This window comes from Lampetra planeri, chromosome 20, assembly GCF_965212315.1.
Source record: "Lampetra planeri chromosome 20, kcLamPlan1.2.h2, whole genome shotgun sequence".
In the NCBI taxonomy this organism is placed as follows: Eukaryota; Metazoa; Chordata; class Hyperoartia; order Petromyzontiformes; family Petromyzontidae; genus Lampetra; species Lampetra planeri.
Genome location: NC_136126.1, coordinates 12,994,100 through 13,015,992, shown reverse-complemented (window position 1 = coordinate 13,015,992; position 21,893 = coordinate 12,994,100). Strand labels below are relative to the sequence as shown.

The 21,893-nt window shown below is 50.7% G+C and overlaps 1 protein-coding gene across 2 annotated transcripts; it reads right to left on the bottom strand.

Moving 5' to 3' along the window:
* Nucleotides 1–3,462: 3,462 nt before the first annotated feature.
* CENPL (centromere protein L) lies at nt 3,463–20,252 on the bottom strand. Of its 2 annotated transcripts, none has more exons than XM_078603621.1 (7): nt 20,070–20,252; nt 11,939–12,102; nt 11,327–11,578; nt 10,913–11,170; nt 9,881–10,027; nt 6,281–6,409; nt 3,463–4,693 (listed from the first exon to the last, which is right to left on the bottom strand). In XM_078603621.1, the coding sequence occupies exons 1-7, from the start codon at nt 20,176–20,178 to the stop codon at nt 4,622–4,624; spliced, it is 1,131 nt and encodes a 376-aa protein (XP_078459747.1). In that variant the 5' UTR covers nt 20,179–20,252; the 3' UTR covers nt 3,463–4,621. The 2 variants fall into 2 exon arrangements, with proteins under 2 accessions (XP_078459747.1, XP_078459748.1); XM_078603622.1 differs by lacking the exon at nt 20,070–20,252 and adding an exon at nt 19,938–20,056.
* Between the last annotated feature and the right edge of the window lie 1,641 nt (nt 20,253–21,893).

Sequence of the window (21,893 nt, the reverse complement as noted above, 5' to 3'; positions counted from 1 at the left end):
CACACAATCCAGCCTGGTTAAACCCAGGATGGATCGTAGGCAGGCCAGCCTAAATGTTTCCAACCGGCGAAGATGCTCCACTAGGGGGGTCCACGTTTCGCAAGCGTAGAGAAGGGAGGGAATGACCGTGGCCGAGAAGACCTGAAGCTTCGTGCGGAGCGACAGACCAGGTAGCTTCCACACAGCGTCACGCAACTGATGAAAAGATATTGCCGCTCGACTGATTCGGAGTGAGACCTCTGCTGATAAACTGGAGCCGGTCATAAGCACACTGCCCAGGTATGGGAAACTCTCCACTCTCTCCACAACTGCCCCATCACCGATTGGGAGTTGTGGGGGTGGAGTGCCCGATGGTACAAAATACCCAGGCAGGTGCTTAGTTTTAGGTGGGGCTGATGGTAAGGCCCCACCTCTTAGTGGCACGCTCCAGTCTCAGCAGCAGCGTCTCCAACTCCTCTTCTGAATGAGCAGCTATTACCAAATGGACTGACACACACACACAAACACTTGTACGTACACACACACGCGGCGTTGTCCGTTTTAAAAAGACAGACACACAAATGGTCTTACACACAGACATGGACCCACACACATAGAAACCCATCGACTTACCACGCACACAAATACATATGGACTCATACACACAGACATCGACTTTAGGCACACGCATGTAGTTTCTGCACACGAACATTATAATAGTAATAGAGTATTAGGCAACTTATTAGTTTCATAATAGTAAAGAATGAAGCAGAGTTGTTATGTGCACACAAACATTATCATTGTAATATTTGTAAACATATTTGTTTAATAATAGTAAACAAGAAAACCTGAGTTGTTAGCGAAAGATTCAGTAAAATTGTACTTTACATTGGCGTGGTGACGCCTCGTCCCGTGCAGAGCCCGCGGCCTCGCCTAGATTGGCAAGCTGGAGGAGGTGAGACGTTGCCAGGCTGCGAGCTGGGCCGCTACCTCCCCCACCATCCTCCCGCCCTCGCCAGAATATAACTATGTAACCGCTTTAATAATATTACATTAATATCTAAGGACTTTATATCAGTAACTGCACGCATTGGGGTGGGGGGAAAAGAGGACATGACACTGTGAAGAGAAATCGACAGCGTGATGTGTATATCTATTCCATGTTAAACGCGTAAAATGAAATGTCCCCGTGAGCTGGAGCGAACGCGCATGACTTGGCAGGGTCCGCCCCACCCCATGCAATTGTCATCACTTGGTACGGTCGACGAATAAGTAAATAATTAATAATAGAAACGGCACAAAAATGTTAATTAAACTACTTTAAAGTTTACAGATGGTAAAACGGAATAGCCTATTCCCACCGCGGGGCTTAGGGCGTGCCGCCTGTCAAATTTTTTTCTACGTTAAGCTCACCGTCCGAGAGCCAAATCCCCCGCAAGCGCGAGCACGCGGAGGTACCACAACAGTCAGTATGCACTGTAGTCATCCCGGGTATCACCAGTCGGTATGCACTGCTGTAGTGAAAGCAGGAACCGCCACAGTCAGTATGCACTGCTGTAGTGAAAGCAGGTGCCACCAAAGTCGCTATGTACTGCTGTGTGGCCCTTGACATTTTAGGCCCATTTCCAACTTCTCAGCGGGGACACAAGTATCTTTTGGTCAGGGTGGAGTACCTCACACGCTGGCCCACCCATGGCATGGCCCTTACATCATCAGTCGGCCTCATCCATCACTGATGCCTTTTTGCATGGCTACGTGTTAGACAAGGGAGCCCCGGAGCAGCTTCTAACCGACCAGGGTCGAAATTTTTCTTCCCGACTGCTCAAGGAGGTCTGTGTACTCCTGGGCACTAAGAAAATTAGAACCTTGCCCTACCACCCTCAAACCGATAAACTGGTGGAGCGCTTACATCGCACCCTCACGTCCATGCTGTGCCACCAGGTGAACGTGACCCAGTCGGACTGGGATCTGTTTATTCCGAACATCTTCGCTGCGTATAGGTTGGCCCTTCACGCCTCCATGGGATTTTCACCCTTCAATTTAATGTACGGAAGGGATCCCGAACGCCCGATGCATATACAGCTGGGCATGGGCGCGTCTAAAAAGGGATCCGCCGTACCAGCTTCGATGAGAGTCACGCGTTGCGGGAAGCACGGGAGGCCACTGTAGGCAATTCGGCCAATCAGCAAGCAGCTAATGAACGGTTGTAGAAACACCAGGGATCCGGGCTTCCGTGGAGGAAGGAGGATAAAGCATGGCTGCATTACACACAAGTACCCATAGGGACGTCCTCTAAACTACATCGCCCTTGGCAGGGTCCCATTGAGGTCGTGGAGGTCCGCCGGGCAGTGTGTGCGCATCCGATTCGGTCGCCGTCACTGGATTGTTCACCCATCCAGCTTGAAGAGATATGTATTGCCCTGTCCCGATGTATCATCCCCACTTCAGGAGCGGCCAGTGCTTGATGTGTCCGACGAGCCTGGCCACCCAGGCCGGGATACGGTGCAGAAAAAGCTGTTTCTCCGCCCACAGGACGCCTCCGATTAGCTCCCGAGGAGCTGCCGGTGGCATCCTCGTAGGGGAAACGACGGCCGAGGACGCACCGCTCGCGCACAAGCTGGATGCTGCTCGTGGGAGCAGACCGGCGTCGCGTACATGGTCCAGAGGCGCTCTGTTCCGCTGAGCTCCTCCTCCTCGCCCCGTATCGACAGACGTCTGTCGTCACCGGCGGTGTGGTCGGCATCATGGACTGAGGAATGAAGGCCTTCCGTCCAACTTGCCGTTCTGCCTTAACACCCTTGTTATTCCCCCGCAGACGGCCCTGCCTCATCACCTCCAGTGATATTATTGTTGCAATTGTTGTTGTTGATGGTTTTCTGGCTGTTTGCCGTCAACCCCGGGACGGCTGGGTTTTTTTATGGGCAGGGAAGTAGGAGTATTTTGAGTAACCAATGAGGGGGCGAATAGGAGGTGCGAGCGGGTTGACAGTCAAGGATGACGTAACATCACGAGTGATGTAAGGGGTACCTTCGGAAACAAAGGTGGGTCCGAGCTGGGGGGGAGGAGCCACCCAAGCGGTTCTTAAGGGGGACCCCGTGACGAAGGCGTGGTCGTCATAAGGAGCCAGGGTAAGGATATGCTGCAGGGGGTCTCTCCCTCCTCGTCGTGTAGTTGGCGGAACCCCTGCTCCGGGCAGACGAGAGAGCCCAAGGGGTAGCCGAGGGTAGGACCCAAATAGTATTCAGTGTCCGGGGTAAAGGACCGAGATAGAGTGCACCTACACTGGTGTGAGCGTAGGATGTCGAGTGTGACAGTTATTTAATAAACGGCAACAGCCCTTATAGTATTCGTCTTCACGTGGTTCTACTGCACTCCACTTGTGTATGTATATTTTATGTTTTTAAGACCAGTTTTGAAATATATTTCCCCTCAGGCAAGGCCAGGTACTTCCCGCTAGTTGTAATATAAAATGACTTAAACAAATTGACACAGACATCACTTTATTATCTAAGTTTAAAAATAATCATCCATTAAGAAGACAATCAAGATGATACGAAATTAAGGGTAAAAACATAGAACCTTCACAAATAAAAAAATATTCATCTTGACTTAAAGCTGTCGTGACTGCAGGAATTCATATTCTTTGGGCCTTTCGGTAAAGTCACGTAGATAGGTTAAAAAGAAACCTATCTACGTAACTTTACCGAAAGACCCAAAGAATAAAACATATTCATGTCAAAAATATGGCAAATTTATATTTCAATGTTTATATTTGAAATGTGAAGACTACCGAGACATTTAACCATCAAATGTATATATTGTACTCTTGTAAGTTGTAAAAAAAATTTTGATCTGGAACCCAAATACAACAAAAATATCCAGTTTTTTTTTCCCCAGTATGTTTTTTGAGAAATGAGAACGTATCTGCAAATGCAAGTGTACACACGTGTCTGTGTGTCAGGGTTTTGTCTAAAGAGGAATGCCAAGGCTCCGTTTTGTTGGCATTAATCGGCAACAAAATGAATTGTGGGGATTGAACTGTTTTACTTCTGAAACAAGTTAACTTGGAAGTTTGTGGGTGAAGTGCACCAATCTCTCACATCCTTTAGACCTTGTGGCCTCGGTCATTAAACTCCCATGGGTAGAAGCCACTTGTGGTGGAATTGGTAGAGGTGGTAAGTCAGGGTACTTATTAATATGTGTTAAACCATGAATCACTAAACAAAAACTGCGCCTGACTAAAGCTATGTGAATTAGTATATATATGAAAAAAAATCACAAAAATGTTAAACCTTACAATAATGCAATTCTAATTACATTCGAGTATTGTTCTTGGTTTACATATCATGCTATTTTGCCAACAGCAATCAGCATGAGCGATAAAATGATTTTCGACTGGTGTGCAGGAAAAAAAAATTCCAGGTGACAAAACACTCAGGTACTTGGTATCTGTCAAAACCCAATACCATAAAACTTATATTCAGCACTGTAATATACGCACAGAAACCTAACTTCATACTTGACCTTTTCTGTAATTTTAAATAAAAATAACAATCTTTGTGAGAAAAAGAACAACATGTCTGTGGTTGAATAGAATTTTTCCCCCCCCCCGATCGTTTCCGTGCAGAGGGCCACGAAGAGGTCACTGTCCGTGTGGCACAGCAAGTTCTGTGAGGAAGCGCAGCACCTCGTGCATTCTCCCGACCGTCAGCATCTGCGAGCAGCAACCAATCGTACCATGACGCAGCAAAACAGTTCTCAATACCAAACGTTCAATGCAACGAGACATAGCCACATGTAAACAGGTGACACTGATCGCACAGGATAAAAAAGTGCAGCCCTAAAATTGCCCATGCCTCGACTGGCAGAAGGGACTCCCATTCAAGCCAACTCCTCGATGTATCACGTTGACCGGACGCGTTGGAAGATGTATGCATAGCCATACTTTACCTCACTGCACACAACTTGCCAATCAACTCGGAAAAACATTTACATAGCTGGGTGGACAGATGCAATGGGAGAATTTCAGAAATGTGTCCCCCCATTGTTGCAGCTGCTACACCGAGAGATGGAATCAAACCCGCTACCTCTGGATTTCAACCTAACCATGACACCACGGCAGCTCAAAATTACAATTGAATTACGTGATGAATCGAGGGCCACATCTCTCCTGCATTACGCGTGTTCAGCATACTGAGAGCAACTAATGGTGGCATCAATACAGTAATTGAACAGCACGTGTTGCGTCACCTTTAGTGTCATCGAAAATATTTTCTCATCTATTTCACCCTACTCACCAGATACATGTACTGGAGACCCCTGAATATCGGGGGTTTATTGTTCGTGGTTTCAACCTATTGCAGGCAACCTCACTGGATACCAATTTAGCTATTGCGGGGAATCGTTTTGGCCTTTCGCGGGTATACTTTACACAGAAATACTGTATCATTGGCTAGGGAGTCGGTGGCACCTCAACATTTGCCATGCAAGCAAAGACCCCCCCCCGAAAGCAAAGACCTATGAAGGCCATTACCCACACGTGTGTTGTGCCGGTTACCACACCCGGCCGCCTTCGTCTCCCGAGTGGCGACATTTACACATCACACCAGGTACTCGTTTAAGACTGAGTCGACCTAGGGGAGGCCCAGGACCAGTTCAGATAATCGTCACTGGTGTTGGGTGCGGGCGGGAATCGGATTCGGGTCGCCGAGTTCGTAGCGCAGCGCACTAACCGCTGCGTCACTGCTCCCCACTCACCGAACTCGGCGACCCGTAAGTACAATATTTATATTGTCTAGGAAAGTTTTTGTATGGGTTTTTCACATGTTTACTTCAATTATTTAGTTTTTACTTTATTTGGCATACAGTACAGTACTTATTTCAATTGTGACGTGTCTATTGCTGGTTGCCGTGTACCTGACGCCATTATTTGGGTAAGGCTTAAGTATTGAACATCGCGGTTTTGGTTTCCACGGCACTTTCCAAGAATGTGACCCCCATGGTTTTAAAGGGTCTCCTGTATACATTTACATTTGAAGGCTCACATCTATAAGCCAACTCAAGAAATATGTTGATTACACGCGACATTCAAGAAACCTTAGAGAAATGAAAACTACGAAAAATAAATATTTATCTCACACAGGCATCATTCAGGTTTTTACGTAATATCATTTAAAATGTCTAAACTAAAAACAATGTTTATACAAGCTGAATAACTGGTGTAGATCTTTTGTGTTTATTTTACTGGCAAATAAACTATAATTAAAGGCAAACAGTTGGCAATGAGTAATGATCGCTTTACCTTGATTTTCCCCTTTCGAGCAGCACAGGCTGCAGAGGTGCCGATGTAAGCCAGTGACATGGCAGACAAGATAATGTGGAAGTGGTTGTAGAAGTGACTTTCGATCCCATTCATGAAGTTCGACACCTCCTGGAGCACGGCAGAAAACATCACCCATTCAATACAAGTTGCTCTATTGTATGAAAAGAGTGTGACTATGAAACCTACACTTCAATATGCATACTAATCAATGCAGTTCTTTACTTTTAGCACAGCTGCTAAATGCAGGCCTAAAGGCCCAAAACGTCACAAGGCCAGCAACAACACACCTATCAAAGTTGTAAGAGACGAGAGTTCATACATTTGTAGTGTCTTGTAAAATCACTCAGACTGACACGTTGTAACAGGTCACCTGCTTACACTTTATTAGCCTATTCTTGCACCAGTTGTAGGCACTCCTATCACTGTCGCTACGGTCACTTCTGTTAACAAATTCCCACTCTTATCTATGCTACACCTCGCTAACCTGCACACAGCAGCTCTTGCTCTGAGCAGCTCCGCACTCAAGGCTCCACACACAGCAGCGCTCACAGAGGCTTGCACACAGCAGCGCTCACACAGAGGCTTGCACACAGCAGCGCTCACACAGAGGCTTCCACACAGCAGCGCTCACACAGAGGCTTGCACACAGCAGCGCTTCACACAAGAGGCTTGTACCCAGCAGTGCTCACACAGAGGCTTGCACACAGCAGCGCTCACACAGCGGCTTCCACACAGCAGCGCTCACACAGAGGCTTGCACACAGCAGCGCTCACACAGAGGCTTGCACACAACAGCGCTCCCACAGCCTCCGTTCCCTCAGACCCACTCACTCATCCGACCCGGGCGGGGGGATCAACCATCCCCCGTCTGGCAACTCGTGAGGGTTGAGGTCCGTTTCCGGAAGCAGCGAGACGTCTTTTCTCTCTTGCTCCCCGCAACACGAACTCCCGCTCCACTCTTACACACGTCCTTATATCCCCCTCCCAATTGTCCAGCTCCTCCCTTGTGTCTCTTTAGGGCCAGACAGGCTAGCGCCTGTCAGGCCATCAATCACCCCTTATAGCACGTCTCCCAGGCAACACCTCCGGTGTCAGCGTGCAACCCCGGGCTGACCCGTCTGCACCTGTTTCTCTCCCAAATTAGGTGGCGGTTTGCCCGTGCAACGTTATGTTGCACACGTGCACGTGTTTGTCCTCGGTTGCCCTCGGCCAACAGTGTGCGCCACATTTCACCACACTACACATTACTTGAAATGAGCAAGGTTATTAAAACTTGTGGAAAAGAGACGATGGAAGGGAATTCCAAAGTGGGGCAGTGCGGGGGGGGGGAGCAGAGAAAGAAGTGAAGAGACCTGTAGTGTGGCGAGTAGGTGAGTGAGCATATTGTGACCTGCTGTGTGGTGGTTGAACAGTTTAGTAGATTGAGTCCTCAACGTGGGTGGAGAAATCGACAAGTGAAGTTTTTTGGAACAAAAAACATGGTATAGATTTTCCCTGCTTTACACGGATATGGGTTGTGCGATTTCGCATATATATGGCTAACCTATTTCTTCCCAAAATTTGCTATATGTGGTTTTAATTCATTAATGAATAATATATTTCACTACGAAAACAAGCTTCGGTGTATCGGGAACAGCACTGGGTCTGATTGAGTCATATCTACATGGGTGAATTATATTACAGGTCGTCAAGCTGGGTGACGAACAGTCATCGCCTATGCCGTGCCGAGTTGGCGCACCACAGGGGGCTGTCCTCGAGCCCTTCCTTTTTTCAACATCTTCACGATAGCATGACATCAAGTTCCATCAATATGCTGACAATACACAATTGTACCCCGCAGTCAAGTCAAAGTAAGATGCAGAGAGCCTCGGTAACCTCAAAGATTACACGTGAGCGGTGCACGTGAGGTTTGCACGAAACGAAATGCTCATTAATCCAGGCAAATCAGAGGTTCTGCTGGTTGGTACTAAGGCTCAGGAGAAAACATTTGTGGATTGGGAGTGGTGGTCGCAGACTCCAGGATTCAGTTTTCTACTCATTTAAAGAACCTCGGCAAAAAACTTTACCAAAATAAAATTTAATCGCCACGTGCAAAATCTAGTCAGGTCCTGTCATTTTTGTATGAGGGCTCTACGACAAATTCGACCACTATTGAGGCATGACATAGCCAACACGGTGGCATGTGGGATTATATCGACAAGGCTCGATTATTGCAACTCACTACTCTACGAGACGTCTGGGAAAAACATTATCAAGCTGCAGCGTGTACTGCAAGATCCGACCGTGTCCGTCCAAGCAGCTTGCGAAGCTGCATTGGCTTTTGGTTGCCAAACGATACATTATAAGGTCGCATTCATTACACACAACGTGCTTGCCACAAATGAATGACAATACCTTGCTGATCTCATCAAGGAGCATAAACCATCATCACGCGAACTCTGGTCATCCTCGCAGCGGATTTTTATTCACCATCGAACAAAGATGGTTACTGCATCGCGCGCTTTCAGAATGGCTTGTGCGGTCAACGGGAACGCTCTTCCTTCCGATATTAGAAAGCCACTGGAGCTATGAACGTTAAAATCATCTCGATCGAAAGCTAATTTCTTTAGAACAGTTTTTTGTGTTTAGCTTGTTGTCCTTCCCCCACACCTCCCATTCGCAGTTGGCTACATAATGTGCAAAAGAAGGTCAACATATATACACATGCAATTCCTTTCCCCGTTTAATTTGGGAATCACACTTTTTAAGTCGTGTCTTAGAACTCACCTGTTTTTACAGGCTGTCTCCATAACTTAAGCATTATGTAAAGCCTTGTAATTATTATTTATTTTAAATTACTACACGATCGGACGTGAGACAACATTGTGTGTACTGTATGTGCTGCTCGATAGGCAGCTGTCTCATGCGGTTTCGCTTTATATGCCCATTTTTGGAATGCATCTTCCGCATAAAGTGAGGACTTAAAGCTTTCGTGACTGCAGGAATTCATATTCTTTGCGTCTTTCGGTAAAGTCACGTAGATAGGTTAAAAGAAAATAACAAAAAACTACGACGTTTAGATCGTAACACAAGCGTGTGTCCTGATGATGACCGGTTGTGTTGCGACCGCTTGTGTTGCGATCGAAACGTCGTAGTTTTTTCTTACTTTGTTATTTTCTTTGAACCTATCTATGTGACTTTACCGAAAGACCCAAAGAATATGAGGAAAACCTGTGATAGTGACAGAAGAATAAGGAGGTCACCGACCAGCGGTGACCGTGTGAGTGGAATGAATCAGTGAGTGCTGGATCATCAATCTGGGATGCACCAAATCTAAAGACAGATCAGGATACCCAATTTGCATGTATGTGGTGTGTGTGCAACTATGAGCCCCTTGCAAACATCACGGTAAGAGGAAGGAGAGGGGCAGAAGTTGTTAAACTGAAAAAAAATTGGTATTTGAATGACTGAAAATAAAAATTACAAAAAAATATAACTGATCCAGGTGAAAAAAAAAGAGCAAATCACCAAACATATTACACATGAAAGTGTATAAACACTCCAAAATGCAGTGATGCACAGGTAACATTGCGCTGTGTACCTGCATCGTGACCTCGTTCCCTCCCATGTGGATGCACTCCCAGAGCTGTAAAGCGTCTGTCGGGTGGATGGACATCGAGATGGTGAGGCCTTCCTTTACCTCTGTCGGCGCGGTCCACTTCAGCTCAGTGCAGTTTGTCGCCTTGCTCTAAAAGTATCAGCACAAAATGTTATTCACCTACATTTCCGCGCGGAGACCACGAAGCTTTGTGCACATGTCCTCGCTCGCACCTGAATGCTGAAGAGCAGCAGCGGCCGTGAACGCAAAAGCTCGCGCTCGAGCATGGCTACGCGGCCATATTTCGGTGGAAAGAGCTCACTTGGCAAAAAGGTCCCATCGATGTAACTGCTCGACCCAAGCTATAAGTGTTCTGATACTTGCATTGTCTTAGTACTGTTCGCCTTTTGGCATTCACTGGTCTGACACTGGTGAGACAAGGCCATAAATAAGGCTGTCTCTGGTGTAGGCCAATCAGTTGCAAAGACAATGCATATATTATCAGAGCATATCATGGAACCTTTTTGCCAATATCATTTATGCCAGAAAGGGTAAAACCTAGTCTTATTTTTCATTATCAGAGCGTGTTTGCATGTTTTTCCCACAAATGTGTGTGGTTAATGCAGACTTGATGCCTTGCAAAAGGTATCCATTTGGTGTATGAATATCTTAACACCTCCTGTTTTATTGCCAGAAAGGGGAAAAACTTTCCTTGTTTTTTCATCATCCGAATGTGAAAATGGCTGTGGCACTAATGGCAAAGGCTGCGTTTCCATTGGCAAAATAAAACTGCGAAAACGCAATCATGCCAGAGTTACTCAACATATGAAGAAATGTTTATTCAATTTTCTCGTGAAAATGACCAGAATCATGAACTTTAAAGAACTGGAAATTAAGCAAAAGTTACAAACCTCACAATGAAGTCAACTGCCATGACAACTAAACGCAAAACCAGCCCAGTAAAAGTAAAATCATATAAGGGTGACATAAAAATGTGAGGCACAAATAAATATTGGGCAATTTTCAGAATCCCACCTCGTTCATGATCCACAATGTCACCATCCAGGCAAGGTCTTGAGATGTTAGGGTCAGGGTTCCAACCCGACAATCAAAGGTTTTCTGCAACCAGCCAGCCACCTGCATACCTACACCTTTGGGGCCATACCACAGCATCAGTGGGAGGCAGGTAAACTCGGCAGGTATTGATGCCAGCAGAGAGACATCTGCGTCTGTGCAGCACAGCACCCCTTCCCACACGATCTTCTGTTTGGTTTTGCTTTCTTTCTTAAACACCTAAAACACGCAGAAGAGACAAGGCAAGCAATTAAAACAAAACTTTCACTATCACTGCATCATCACATTCAAATGGACTGTTGACATCATGACATTGTGAAATGATGCAGTGTAGATGAAAGGTTACCTATCAAAGTGATCAGTTTGTGATCTCACCTGTATGCAAACAGCTTCAGATTCTTTGCCGGTAACGGCAAGGCCTGGGAAAATAGAGAGGAGGGCATGCCCAGTATGGTGCTCGCCCATTTCCACCGGCACGCCCTTTCGCTGCTCTGCTTGGAGGTGTGCAGACAGCATTTGTGAATACTTCTTCAGGCACGTGGGGCTGAACCCAAATAGCGGAGACACACGACTCACATGCAGCCATTTCTTGAGCAACGACTGCAGCCTTGGCAGATCATCGGGATGCTGGATAAGTGTTGCGAAGAAACAAAAAATATATTTGCAATCAAAATTAATTTGCTTGCATAATTTAGAATAAAACTAGATATTCACCTCAGTTTAACACGTAAGCTTTCGCGACCAATACTATTCATCATCAACGTTTTTGAGTTTAGATCGCGTTATTTATAAATGTGTCGTAACCCTCCACCACCTGACACGGCCAATCAGTAAAAAAGTGTCACATTGACAAAAGACAAATAGTTCACTGCTTTAGCCCACCGGTGTGTTGAAGCGTGAAACCACAACATTTACAATTTGAGTACGACGTTTCGCTGGTTGCTTGTGTTGCGATCAAAACGTTGTGATTTTTTATACTTAACTTACCAATCTGGGCTTGTTGGTAGAGCGCAACAATCGGCTGGCTGGAGTTTGGCCAAACGGTGTAGGTTTTTTTATGTTGACCCAATTCTCTTGCTTATCTTCACTCGTTGCAAAGTGCACATTTGGTTGTCTGTTTTCCATTGCACAACCATGGACGGCCTGAATTGCTATGAATGACAACAGTGTTATGAATGACAATAATTCACGTTGACATTCTCATTACATGTGTAGTAGAGTTCACGACTCTTGGACGCCGGAGTTGGAGGCACACGGGTTTATTACACACAGCACGGTTGTGGCATACAACTCTAGAGGGGGTGTCGGCCCCCTCACCCGGCTAGCTGGGGATACACGCGCTAGCTACTTCTAGCCTGCCTCCTAGTCCTCCTCTAACAGGCTAGGGGAGGCTATCTGGCCCGACACTGGTAAGCCGGGCCCGGTACCCTGAGTCCCAGACCAGCTCTTGACAAGAGCACCGGCTCTGGATCCCGGGACCACGCCGCTGGCTCGGTCCTGTTCGGCCCTGATAAGGACGGCGAACCAGGGGAGTCCAGGGCTCTAGCTAAGACGTCTTCAGTCTTCACTGGTTAGCTTAACATGACTCCCGAGCCCTCCGATACATCCCCTTTTATACCCAACCCCCCGCTGAGGGGTGGGGCCCCGGGGGATCATAACTCCGAATCAGCCCCCCCCAGGGTGCCTGGCGCGGACGTCGTAGAGAGCACCTCCCCGTGCACTCACGTAGCCCCGCCCACTGTGTTTGTTTGCCATAAGCTGCCATGCATAACGGGCTCTCTCTCTAACACCCCTACATCACCCCCCCCCCCCCGCATAGCTTGCAGCCGTCCCGGCTGCCAACATACCAAAAAATGACAATAAAAGTGCATTTACCCCCTGACCGCGCGTGTACCTCACTATTTTTCAACAATAACAAGAACAACAACAAGAACACAACAAGAACGCAACAGCGAGAAGAGAAAACAACCCGAAGCACCCACCCCGAATAAATACGAATTCCGTAAAAACAGCCTATATACAATTTGCAGGGAATCCACCACACACACAACACGTGGCGAACCCAACATATGTACATCCAATGAGCAGGGAACACACCACTCACACAACACACAATGAACACAACCTATGTACACATCTTCCGGCCTCACAACAGTCTGCGCATTTTAGCGCGCGTCCTTGCAGCGAGCCCCTCACACGGGGTAACCCCGGGTGGCGGACCGTCAGGTGGCAACTGTCCGTCTTGGAGTGAGTCCTCATCCGACGCCGCGTGACCCTTGGCATCCCCAGGAGGGGTGATCGGGCGTGAGCCCGTCACTCCTGATGCACCTGGAGGTGGCACAGCCGGCAAGGCATTAGATGAGAGCGACGGAGACGGACCCAGTGAGTCGGTCGACCCCCCACATGTTTGGCCACGCGTGTGTGAAGTGGGGATGTGTACCGCAACGAAGGGTTTTAATCTAGAGGGGTGCACGAACCACCGCCGCTTCCCCCATTTGATGCGCACGCACTGCGGGCGCAAAACCTCGACCACCTCCACAGGGCCCCGCCACGGCCGCACCAGCTTAGAGGAGGTTGCAAGTGGCACCTGGGGACAGTGCAGCCATGCCTTGTCCCCCGGCTTCCACTGCAGCATGTGCGCCCGACCCAGTCTGAGCCGCTCATTCGCTTTTTGACGGAGGTCAGAGTTTTGCATGGCAGCATCCCGTGCCTCTGTTAATTTGGCCAGATGAAATTTTACATGGTCAGCCAATTTAGTTTTTCCCTGCGGCGCGGGGATCTGCAGCTGGGCACGAACAGGCGGGTCAGGTTCGCGGCCGTACATGAGGTAGAAGGGGGAAAATCCCGTAGCTGCATGGGGGGCCATTCGGTATGCCGCCAAGACCCCTTGAATTTGCAGGTCCCAATCGGTCTGTGAGTCCGAAACCTGCTGTGACAACATTGACGTGATGGTGCGATGCAGACGCTCGACCATCCCGTCAGTTTGCGGGTAATACGGGGAGGTACGAATTTTCTTCGTGCCCAGGAGCTCACAGACTTGTTGGAGTAGTTTGCCGGAAAAATTTCTGCCCTGGTCGGTCAGCAGCCGCTCCGGAGCACCTTTGTCCAGGACGTATCCCTGAACAAAGGCCTCCACGATGGCTGCTGCCGACTGGTTGGCAAGGGGCCAGGCCATAGGCCAGCGCGTAAAATACTCCACACCAGTCAACAAATATCTATTGCCCCTGGGGGTGGCGGGGAATGGGCCCAAAATATCCAGCGCGACAAGCTCGTTTATTCTGGACACTTTGATTGATTGCAAGGGTGGGTTAGACTCCCGTGCTGGCGGTTTTCGTTGCGTGCACCGAGGGCATGACCCCAATAAATCCCCGACATCCCTCGTCATGCCTGGCCAAAAAAAATCAAGTTGGAGCAAGGCGAGGGTCTTTTGGGTCCCCAGGTGTAGGAGGCGCTCGTGAGCGGCCCACACCACCTTGCCCCGCAACCCAGAAGGGACCACCAGCCGGTGTCGACGGGATTTCCCGTCCCAACGCATCAGCAGACCTTGCACCATTTCCCATGCGTCGGCATCACCCCTCCCCCGCCCAACACCGCCGACGCGACGACGCCACCCGAGGAGGGAGGTATCCTCCATCTGGAGGCGCCCCCATTCAGTGACGGGCAACCCCAACAGGGAATCTTTTCCCTGTTGTGCGATCGAATTAGTAATCAATGTTTCGTCGTCGTCGGCGGCCGCCAAGACCGGAACCGATATGTCCCCCGGAGGCCTGCAACGTCCAGACCCCAGGAGGCATGCACATTCGGAGGTGGTTGGCATGCGCGACAAAGCGTCCGCATTGGTGTGGCGAACGCCCTTACGGTAGGTGGCTTCAAAATCAAAGTCCTGGAGAATATCCAACCATCGAGACAATTGTCCCGATGGTTGTTGAACTCGCAGGGCGTACTGTAGTGCCGCATGATCTGTGCGGACAGTGAAATGCCGACCGTACAGATATGGGCGATACTGTTGGATGAAATAGACAATTGCCAACAGTTCCCGACGGGTGACACAATATCTTTGCTCCGCAGGAGACAACACCCGACTACCGTACGCGACCACCCGTTCCACGCCGTCAACCACCTGGGAAAGCACGCCCCCAATACCCGTATTGCTCGCATCGGTGTCAAGCAAAAAGGGCTTAGAAAAATCGGGGTAAACCAAGGGAGGAGCTTTCACCAGAGCGTCCCGAAGGGAGCGGAAAGCAGCCTCCTCCTCCTGTCCCCAGTGGAACCGAACCCCTTTTGACGTTAAAGCGTGTAGGGGTTTCGCAATCGTCGCAAAATCCGCGACAAACCGTCGGTAATAGGACGCGAAGCCAATTAAACTCCTGACCTCTCCCACCGAGGTGGGAGTTGGCCAGGAGCTGACGCACTGCGTTTTGGCGGGATCAGTAGCAATACCTGAGCGTCCCACGATGTGTCCCAAATAACGCACCGATTCGCGTAACAGATGACATTTTTGGGGTTTGAATTTCAAATTAGCAGCCTGCATCTTTTGGAAAACCGCCCGCAACCTCTGGAGATGTTCGTCAAATGTTTTACCAAAGACGATAACGTCATCCAAATAAATCAAGCACGAGTCCCATTGCAATCCAGCCAAAACTAATTCCATCAAACGCTGGAAAGTTGCCGGCGCTGAGTGGAGTCCCATCGGCAACCGGTTGAATTGGAACAGGCCGTGCGGTGTACGGAAAGCAGTTTTAGGCTTTGAATCATCGTCCAGAGGAAGCTGCCAGAATCCCGAAAGTAAATCCAATGTGGAGAAGAATCGCGCTCCCGCCAAGGCGTCAAGCGATTCGTCCATCCGTGGAAGCGGGTATGCGTCGGCCACCGAAATTTTGTTAAGGCGCCGAAAATCAACGCAAAACCGCAACGAGCCGTCTTGTTTCTTAACTAGGACGATCGGTGCTCCCCAAGGGCTGGTGGAAGGAGAAATGATGTCAGCGGCTAACATGTCAACAGCCGATTTGACATGGTCCTTTTCGGCGGGACTTAACCGAAAAGGATTCTGGCATATCGGTGCGCTGTCACCCGTATCAATATGGTGACGCAGCAGATGAGTGCAGCCCAAATCGTATTTGTCCCGACTGAAAACGTCGGAAAATTCCCGCAGTAGTGTTTTAAGTTGTTGACGCTCTGAATTTGACAGGTCCGTCGATCCCGCACAAAGCGCCTTGAGCCACCCTTCATCGCTGTCCGAATGTGGTCGCGGCGCAGGGACAGCGCTCACGTGATTCACGACGGGTTCCTCACAGGGCACCGGCGTTGCGTGAGCAAGCACGGTCCCCTGTGGGACCACCACCGTCTGCGAGCCCACATTGAGGATCGCGATGAAGGGGTCTCCGTCCCCTCTTACTATGGTCTGGGCCGGAAGTAAATGAGGTCCACTAACCCCGGCCCTAGACGGCCCCAGCAGAACCCCCTGGGCCCCAATGCCCTTAGCGAAGGGCCGCCGAAGTTTCAAGGGAATCAACATTTGTGCCCCCGGAGGAACGCGCACCGTTCTATCTACGAACGCCGGCACCGTCGCGAACGCCGTCTGACTCGTAACGGGGGATGGCAGAAACGCCATGCGTCGGCCCGACGGGAGCTCAATGCATCCCTGGTCGATTAATATCCTAATCGGCATTTTGGCCAGGAAGTCCGTCCCCAGCAGGCACGGAACCGCCAGCGAGGAGGAAACAAAAATCGGCCCAGACAATTTAATATCCCCGACACAAATTTGGGCTCGAATTTGTCCAATGATGCCAAGTGAGCCCCCATTAGCAGCATAGAATGGCACGTTAACGGGCATCAAAGGACGGCTCTGGACAGGGAGAATATTGTAAATCAATTCCGAAATAATGGTCGCCGATGCTCCCGTATTGATCAGGATGCGCACCTCAACCCCGTCGATGTGCCCCACAACGGCAGACGACCCCAACGATGCGGCTACAACACGATGGGCCAACACGGACCACTGGCTGGGTTCGATATGAGTACCCAGAGTGGTGCGTGTTGGTGCGATGGTGCGCGATATCGACCCCCCATTCGCTGCGGTGTTTGAGTGTGTGACGGGCGTGTGCGTGGGCCAAACATGAGGGGTGCCGCGACTCGCCGGGTTATGATGATGGAGCTTGGGAAGAGGGCCGGCGTCCCGTCGAGGTGTCGTCCCGCGTTGCCGAGGAGAGCGGCACCCCGAGGCGACATGGCCCCGGATGCCGCAGTTGTAACAGCGCGGGAGCGCTGGCGACGACGATGGATGGTCGAGATGGCTCGAACCGCCCTGGTCCGCTCGTACTCCCGCTCCCTGCTGCCGTTGATGGTCGATGGCGCAAATCTCTTCCGCCGAGAGGGTGGCTGCAGCCACGGCACGCCCGCTCGCCGCCTTGCTGGCCTTCCGTCGTTGCGCGAGCAGGTTTGCGTGGAGGAGTCGTGCCGCTTGGAGGGAGCACATCTCCGCGTCGTCTTGTGCGACGATGACGATATCCAAGTCGTCCGCCAGCAGGAGTATCTTTTCCGTAACCATGGCATCGACACCTTCATTGTCCATCCGTGGAAAGGCCGCCTTCGCCAGTGCCAGGAGGCTTGTGCGGTACGCCAGTGGCGACTCCTTTGCCCCCCGCTGGCGATCGTAAAAGAGTTGCGGACAGTCCGACGGCGGACCGTAGACTGCAGCCAGCAGCTGCATCGCCGTCTGCAGCGTGGAGCGCCTCTCCTTCGGTGCCGATGTTAGAGTGGCGAGGGCGTCGCTGTCGAGGAGTGCCGGCAGCGCGCGGAGAGCCTCGGCGTCCGTCCACTGCGCCATTTCCTGGTGAGCGAGGAAGCGCCGCTGGAAGCCGCCCCAGTCGCCTTCCTCGCCCACAAATTCTTTGAGTGGAGGTAGTTGCTGATGTAAGGCAACGGCTGCCGCGGAAGGTCGCACTCCCCCGTCCCCCTCACCCGGCTCTGCCTCGGCGCGAACAACCGATGGCATCGCCGGTCGCACCCGTGGTGACGTGCCGTCCGTTGGTGATGACGCGGCAGGTACTGTATGCCCGCCGTTGGACTCGATGCTCAACCCGGCCACGCCCTCACCAGCAGCTGCGGCAATGGCGGGATTTTCAAAGTGGTGCTCCGTCGAAATGGCGGGAAGGCGCTGTGGTCGCCGGCTGCCGTCGCCCCGTGGCGGTCCAGCAGCCCCCAGCTGTGTGATGTGGTCCAGCATGGCGGCAGCGGCGTACAGCAGCTCCGCCAGCTTAGCGTGCGCCTGCCTCAGCCCCTCTGTCGACGGCTCCCCATTCACCTGTTGCTGCGGTGTGGACGCATCCGGCCCCGACTGCTCCGTGTTTTCTTCAGCCGTCCCGGGCTCCCCGACTGCAATGGTGTCTTCCCCCTCCGGTACCCTGACTCGAGCTGTCCGGCGCGTGTCCATGTTCGTAGATCTTTACTTCTGACACCAGATGTAGTAGAGTTCACGACTCTTGGACGCCGGAGTTGGAGGCACACGGGTTTATTACACACAGCACGGTTGTGGCATACAACTCCCCCTCACCCGGCTAGCTGGGGATACACGCACTAGCTACTTCTAGCCTGCCTCCTAGTCCTCCTCTAACGGGCTAGGGGAGGCTGTCTGGCCCGACACTAGTAAGTCGGGCCCGGTACCCTGAGTCCCAGACCAGCTCTTGACAAGAGCACCGGCTCTGGATCCCGGGACCACGCCGCTGGCTCGGTCCTGTTCGGCCCTGATAAGGACGGCGAACCAGGGGAGTCCAGGGCTCTAGCTAAGACGTCTTCAGTCTTCACTGGTTAGCTTAACATGACTCCCGAGCCCTCCGATACATCCCCTTTTATACCCAACCCCCCGCTGAGGGGTGGGGCCCCGGGGGATCATAACTCCGAATCAGCCCCCCCCAGGGTGCCTGGCGCGGACGTCGTAGAGAGCACCTCCCCGTGCACTCATGTAGCCCCGCCCACTGTGTTTGTTTGCCATAAACTGCCATGCATAACGGGCTCTCTCTCTAACACCCCTACACATGCAGTACTCAACTTACGAACATCTGCACTTCCGAACATGCTTTTTTGAGATATATTTTTTGTTTAGCATCAACTTGCGAACTCGCACTTGTGAACTAAACCGCATAACTATTTTGTTCAGCAGAGAGATCCTCCGCGAGATGTCACTGAATCCCGCTGGGAGTGTGCGCGTGTACATGTGTGTGTGTGAAAGTGGGGAGCGGTAGTGAAGCGGTGAGTGCGCTGTGCTATGAACCTGGCGGCCCAGGTTCGATTCCCGTTCATGGTCAACACCAGTGACGATTCTCTGAACCGGTCCTGGGCCTCCCCTAGGTCGACTCAGCCTCAAATGAGTACCTGGTGCGATGTGTAAACATCGCCACTAGGGAGACAAAGGCGGCCAGGCATGGTGTTGGCCACCCACCCCCTCGTGTGCCGTGCCGGCCTTTATAGGTGCTCGCTAACAGCACTTGCCACTACAGTCTTTTAAGGCTATAGGTGGATCTTTGTTTTTTGTGTGTGAAAGTGAGCGTGTGCAGACAGAGTGGTAGTATAGCGGCTAGTGCGCTGCGAACCTGGCAACCCGAGTTCGATTCCTGCTCAAATGAGTACCTGGTGTGGTATGTAAACATCGCCACTGGGGAGACAAAGGCGGCCGAGCGTGGTGTTACCACCCAGCCCCTCGTGTGCCCACAACCCACCCCATCTTGTGCCCTGCCGGCCTTCATCGGTGTTCGCTAACAGCATTTGCCCCAACAGTCTTAAAGGCTATATGGGGGATCTTTGTCTTTGTGTGAAAGTGAGTGTGCGCGTGTGCCCCCCTGTGTGTGTGTGTGGTGGCAGGGCAATGGATAGCGCACTTCACTACCAACCCGCGACCAGAGTTTGAGTCCCACTCATGACCAAGACCAGTGACGGATTATCTGAATGGGTCTTCGGCCTCCCCGAGGTCGACTCAGCCTCAAATGAGTACCTGATGCAGTGTGTAAACATCGCCACTGGGGAGTCAAAGGCGTCCTGGCATGGTGCTGGCCACCCACTCCCTCGTGTGAAGTTCTGGCCTTCATAGGTGCTGCCAGACAATGTTACAATTGAATCTTCTTACCTATAAACGTCATTCTTTGTCTGTCCGTCTGTCTGTGTACGAAACCTGCAAAGGATTTGGCTCGCAAACCGTGGGGTTTACGAAAAAAACTAGCCAGGTACCACGCCATAAGCCCCGTGGTGAGGCAGCACCAATTTCACTTTCACATCCGTCAACTTTAAAGTAGTTAAATTAACCATTTAACGCCATTTATTTTTATTTATTTAAGCCGCTCAGCGCACGCCAAAGAACTCAAAGCTGACCGGGGGTTGCCCCGAGCAATGCACACGCGCGCCATCGGTTGAGGGGGGAAATTCTCATTCGTGTTAAAAATGCAATAAAAAGACAGAAAACGGCGAGGTAAATTCTTCAGTGTGAAGTCCTCTTCTCCCCCCCCCCACCCCAATGCGTGCAGTTACTACTATAGAGTCGGTATATGCTACTACTATAGGCCATAGATACTACTGCAGAGCGGGTGAGGGGGATCGTGGGTGGGGGGGTAGCAGCCCAGCCCCAGCCGGCCAAGGTGTCACCTCGGCCGGCTGGGCAATCTAGGCGAGGCTGCGGGCTCTGCACGGGACTTGGCCTCATCACGGCACTGTTAAGTGCAATCTTCTTGCTTCTTTCGCTAAACTCATGTAGATCTAAAACTAATATTTAAAAAACTCAGCTTGGAAATGTTAAGTAATGTTTTTGTGTAGATAACGAATATTTCAAAATTATGTTGGTGAGGTAGGGGGCAGCTGTGCCTGTGGAAGGCAGAGAGAACACATTGGCCCCACAGGCGAGGGTGGTGAGTAGTGGTGCTGGTGGTGAGTGTTGGTGGTGAGTGGTGGTGAGTGTTGGTGGTGAGTAGTGGTGAGTGTTGGTGGTGAGTAGTAGTGTTGGTGAGTAGTAGTGGTGAGTAGTGGTGGTGAGTGTTGGTGGTGTTGGTGGTCAGTAGTAGTGGTGAGTGTTGGTGGTGAGTAGTGGTGGTGAGTGTTGGTGATGAGTGTTGGTGGTGAGTAGTAGTGTTGGTGAGTAGTGGTGAGTAGCAGTGGTGAGCAGTGGTGGTGAGTATTGGTGGTGAGTAGTAGTGGTGAGTAGTGTTGGTGAGTGTTGGTGGTAAGTAGTAGTGGTGAGTAGTAGTGGTGAGTGTTGGTGGTGAGTAGTAGTGGTGAGTAGTGTTGGTGGTGAGTAGTGGTGGTGAGTAGTGGTGGTGAGTAGTGGTGGTGAGTGTTGGTGGTGAGTAAGTGGTGAGTGTTGGTGGTGAGTGTTGGTGGTGAGTGTTGGTGGTGAGTAGTGGTGGTGAGTAGTAGTGGTGAGTAGTGTTGGTGGTGAGTAGTAGTAGTGGTGAGTAGTGGTGAGTGTTGGTGGTGTTGGCTGTTAGTGTTGGTGGTGAGTAGTGGTGGTGAGTAGTAGTGGTGAGTGTTGGTGGTGAGTAGTGGTGGTGAGTAGTAGTGGTGAGTGTTGGTGGTGAGTAGTGTTGGTGAGTGTTGGTGGTGAGTAGTAGTGGTGAGTAGTGTTGGTGGTGAGTAGTGGTGGTGAGTAGTGGTGGTGAGTGTTGGTGGTGTTGGTGGTCAGTAGTAGTGGTGAGTGTTGGTGGTGAGTAGTGGTGGTGAGTGTTGGTGATGAGTGTTGGTGGTGAGTAGTAGTGTTGGTGAGTAGTGGTGAGTAGTAGTGGTGAGCAGTGGTGGTGAGTAGTGTTGGTGAGTGTTGGTGGTAAGTAGTAGTGGTGAGTAGTAGTGGTGAGTAGTAGTGGTGAGTGTTGGTGGTGAGTGTTGGTGGTGAGTAGTGGTGGTGAGTAGTAGTGGTGAGTAGTGTTGGTGGTGAGTAGTAGTAGTGGTGAGTGGTGGTGAGTGTTGG

What these genes read in the sequence shown, in the direction of transcription:
- CENPL (XM_078603621.1), bottom strand. Translation starts at nt 20,178, where the DNA reads ATGGCGTGGTACCTGGCTAGTTTTTTTCGTAAACCCCACGGTTTGCGA. An exon ending in CATTGTGGATCATGAACGAG is followed by an intron (nt 10,028 to 10,912) that starts GTGGGATTCTGA and finishes TGATACTTTTAG; the next exon opens with AGCAAGGCGACAAACTGCAC. An exon ending in GGAACGAGGTCACGATGCAG is followed by an intron (nt 6,410 to 9,880) that starts GTACACAGCGCA and finishes GCCGTGCTCCAG; the next exon opens with GAGGTGTCGAACTTCATGAA.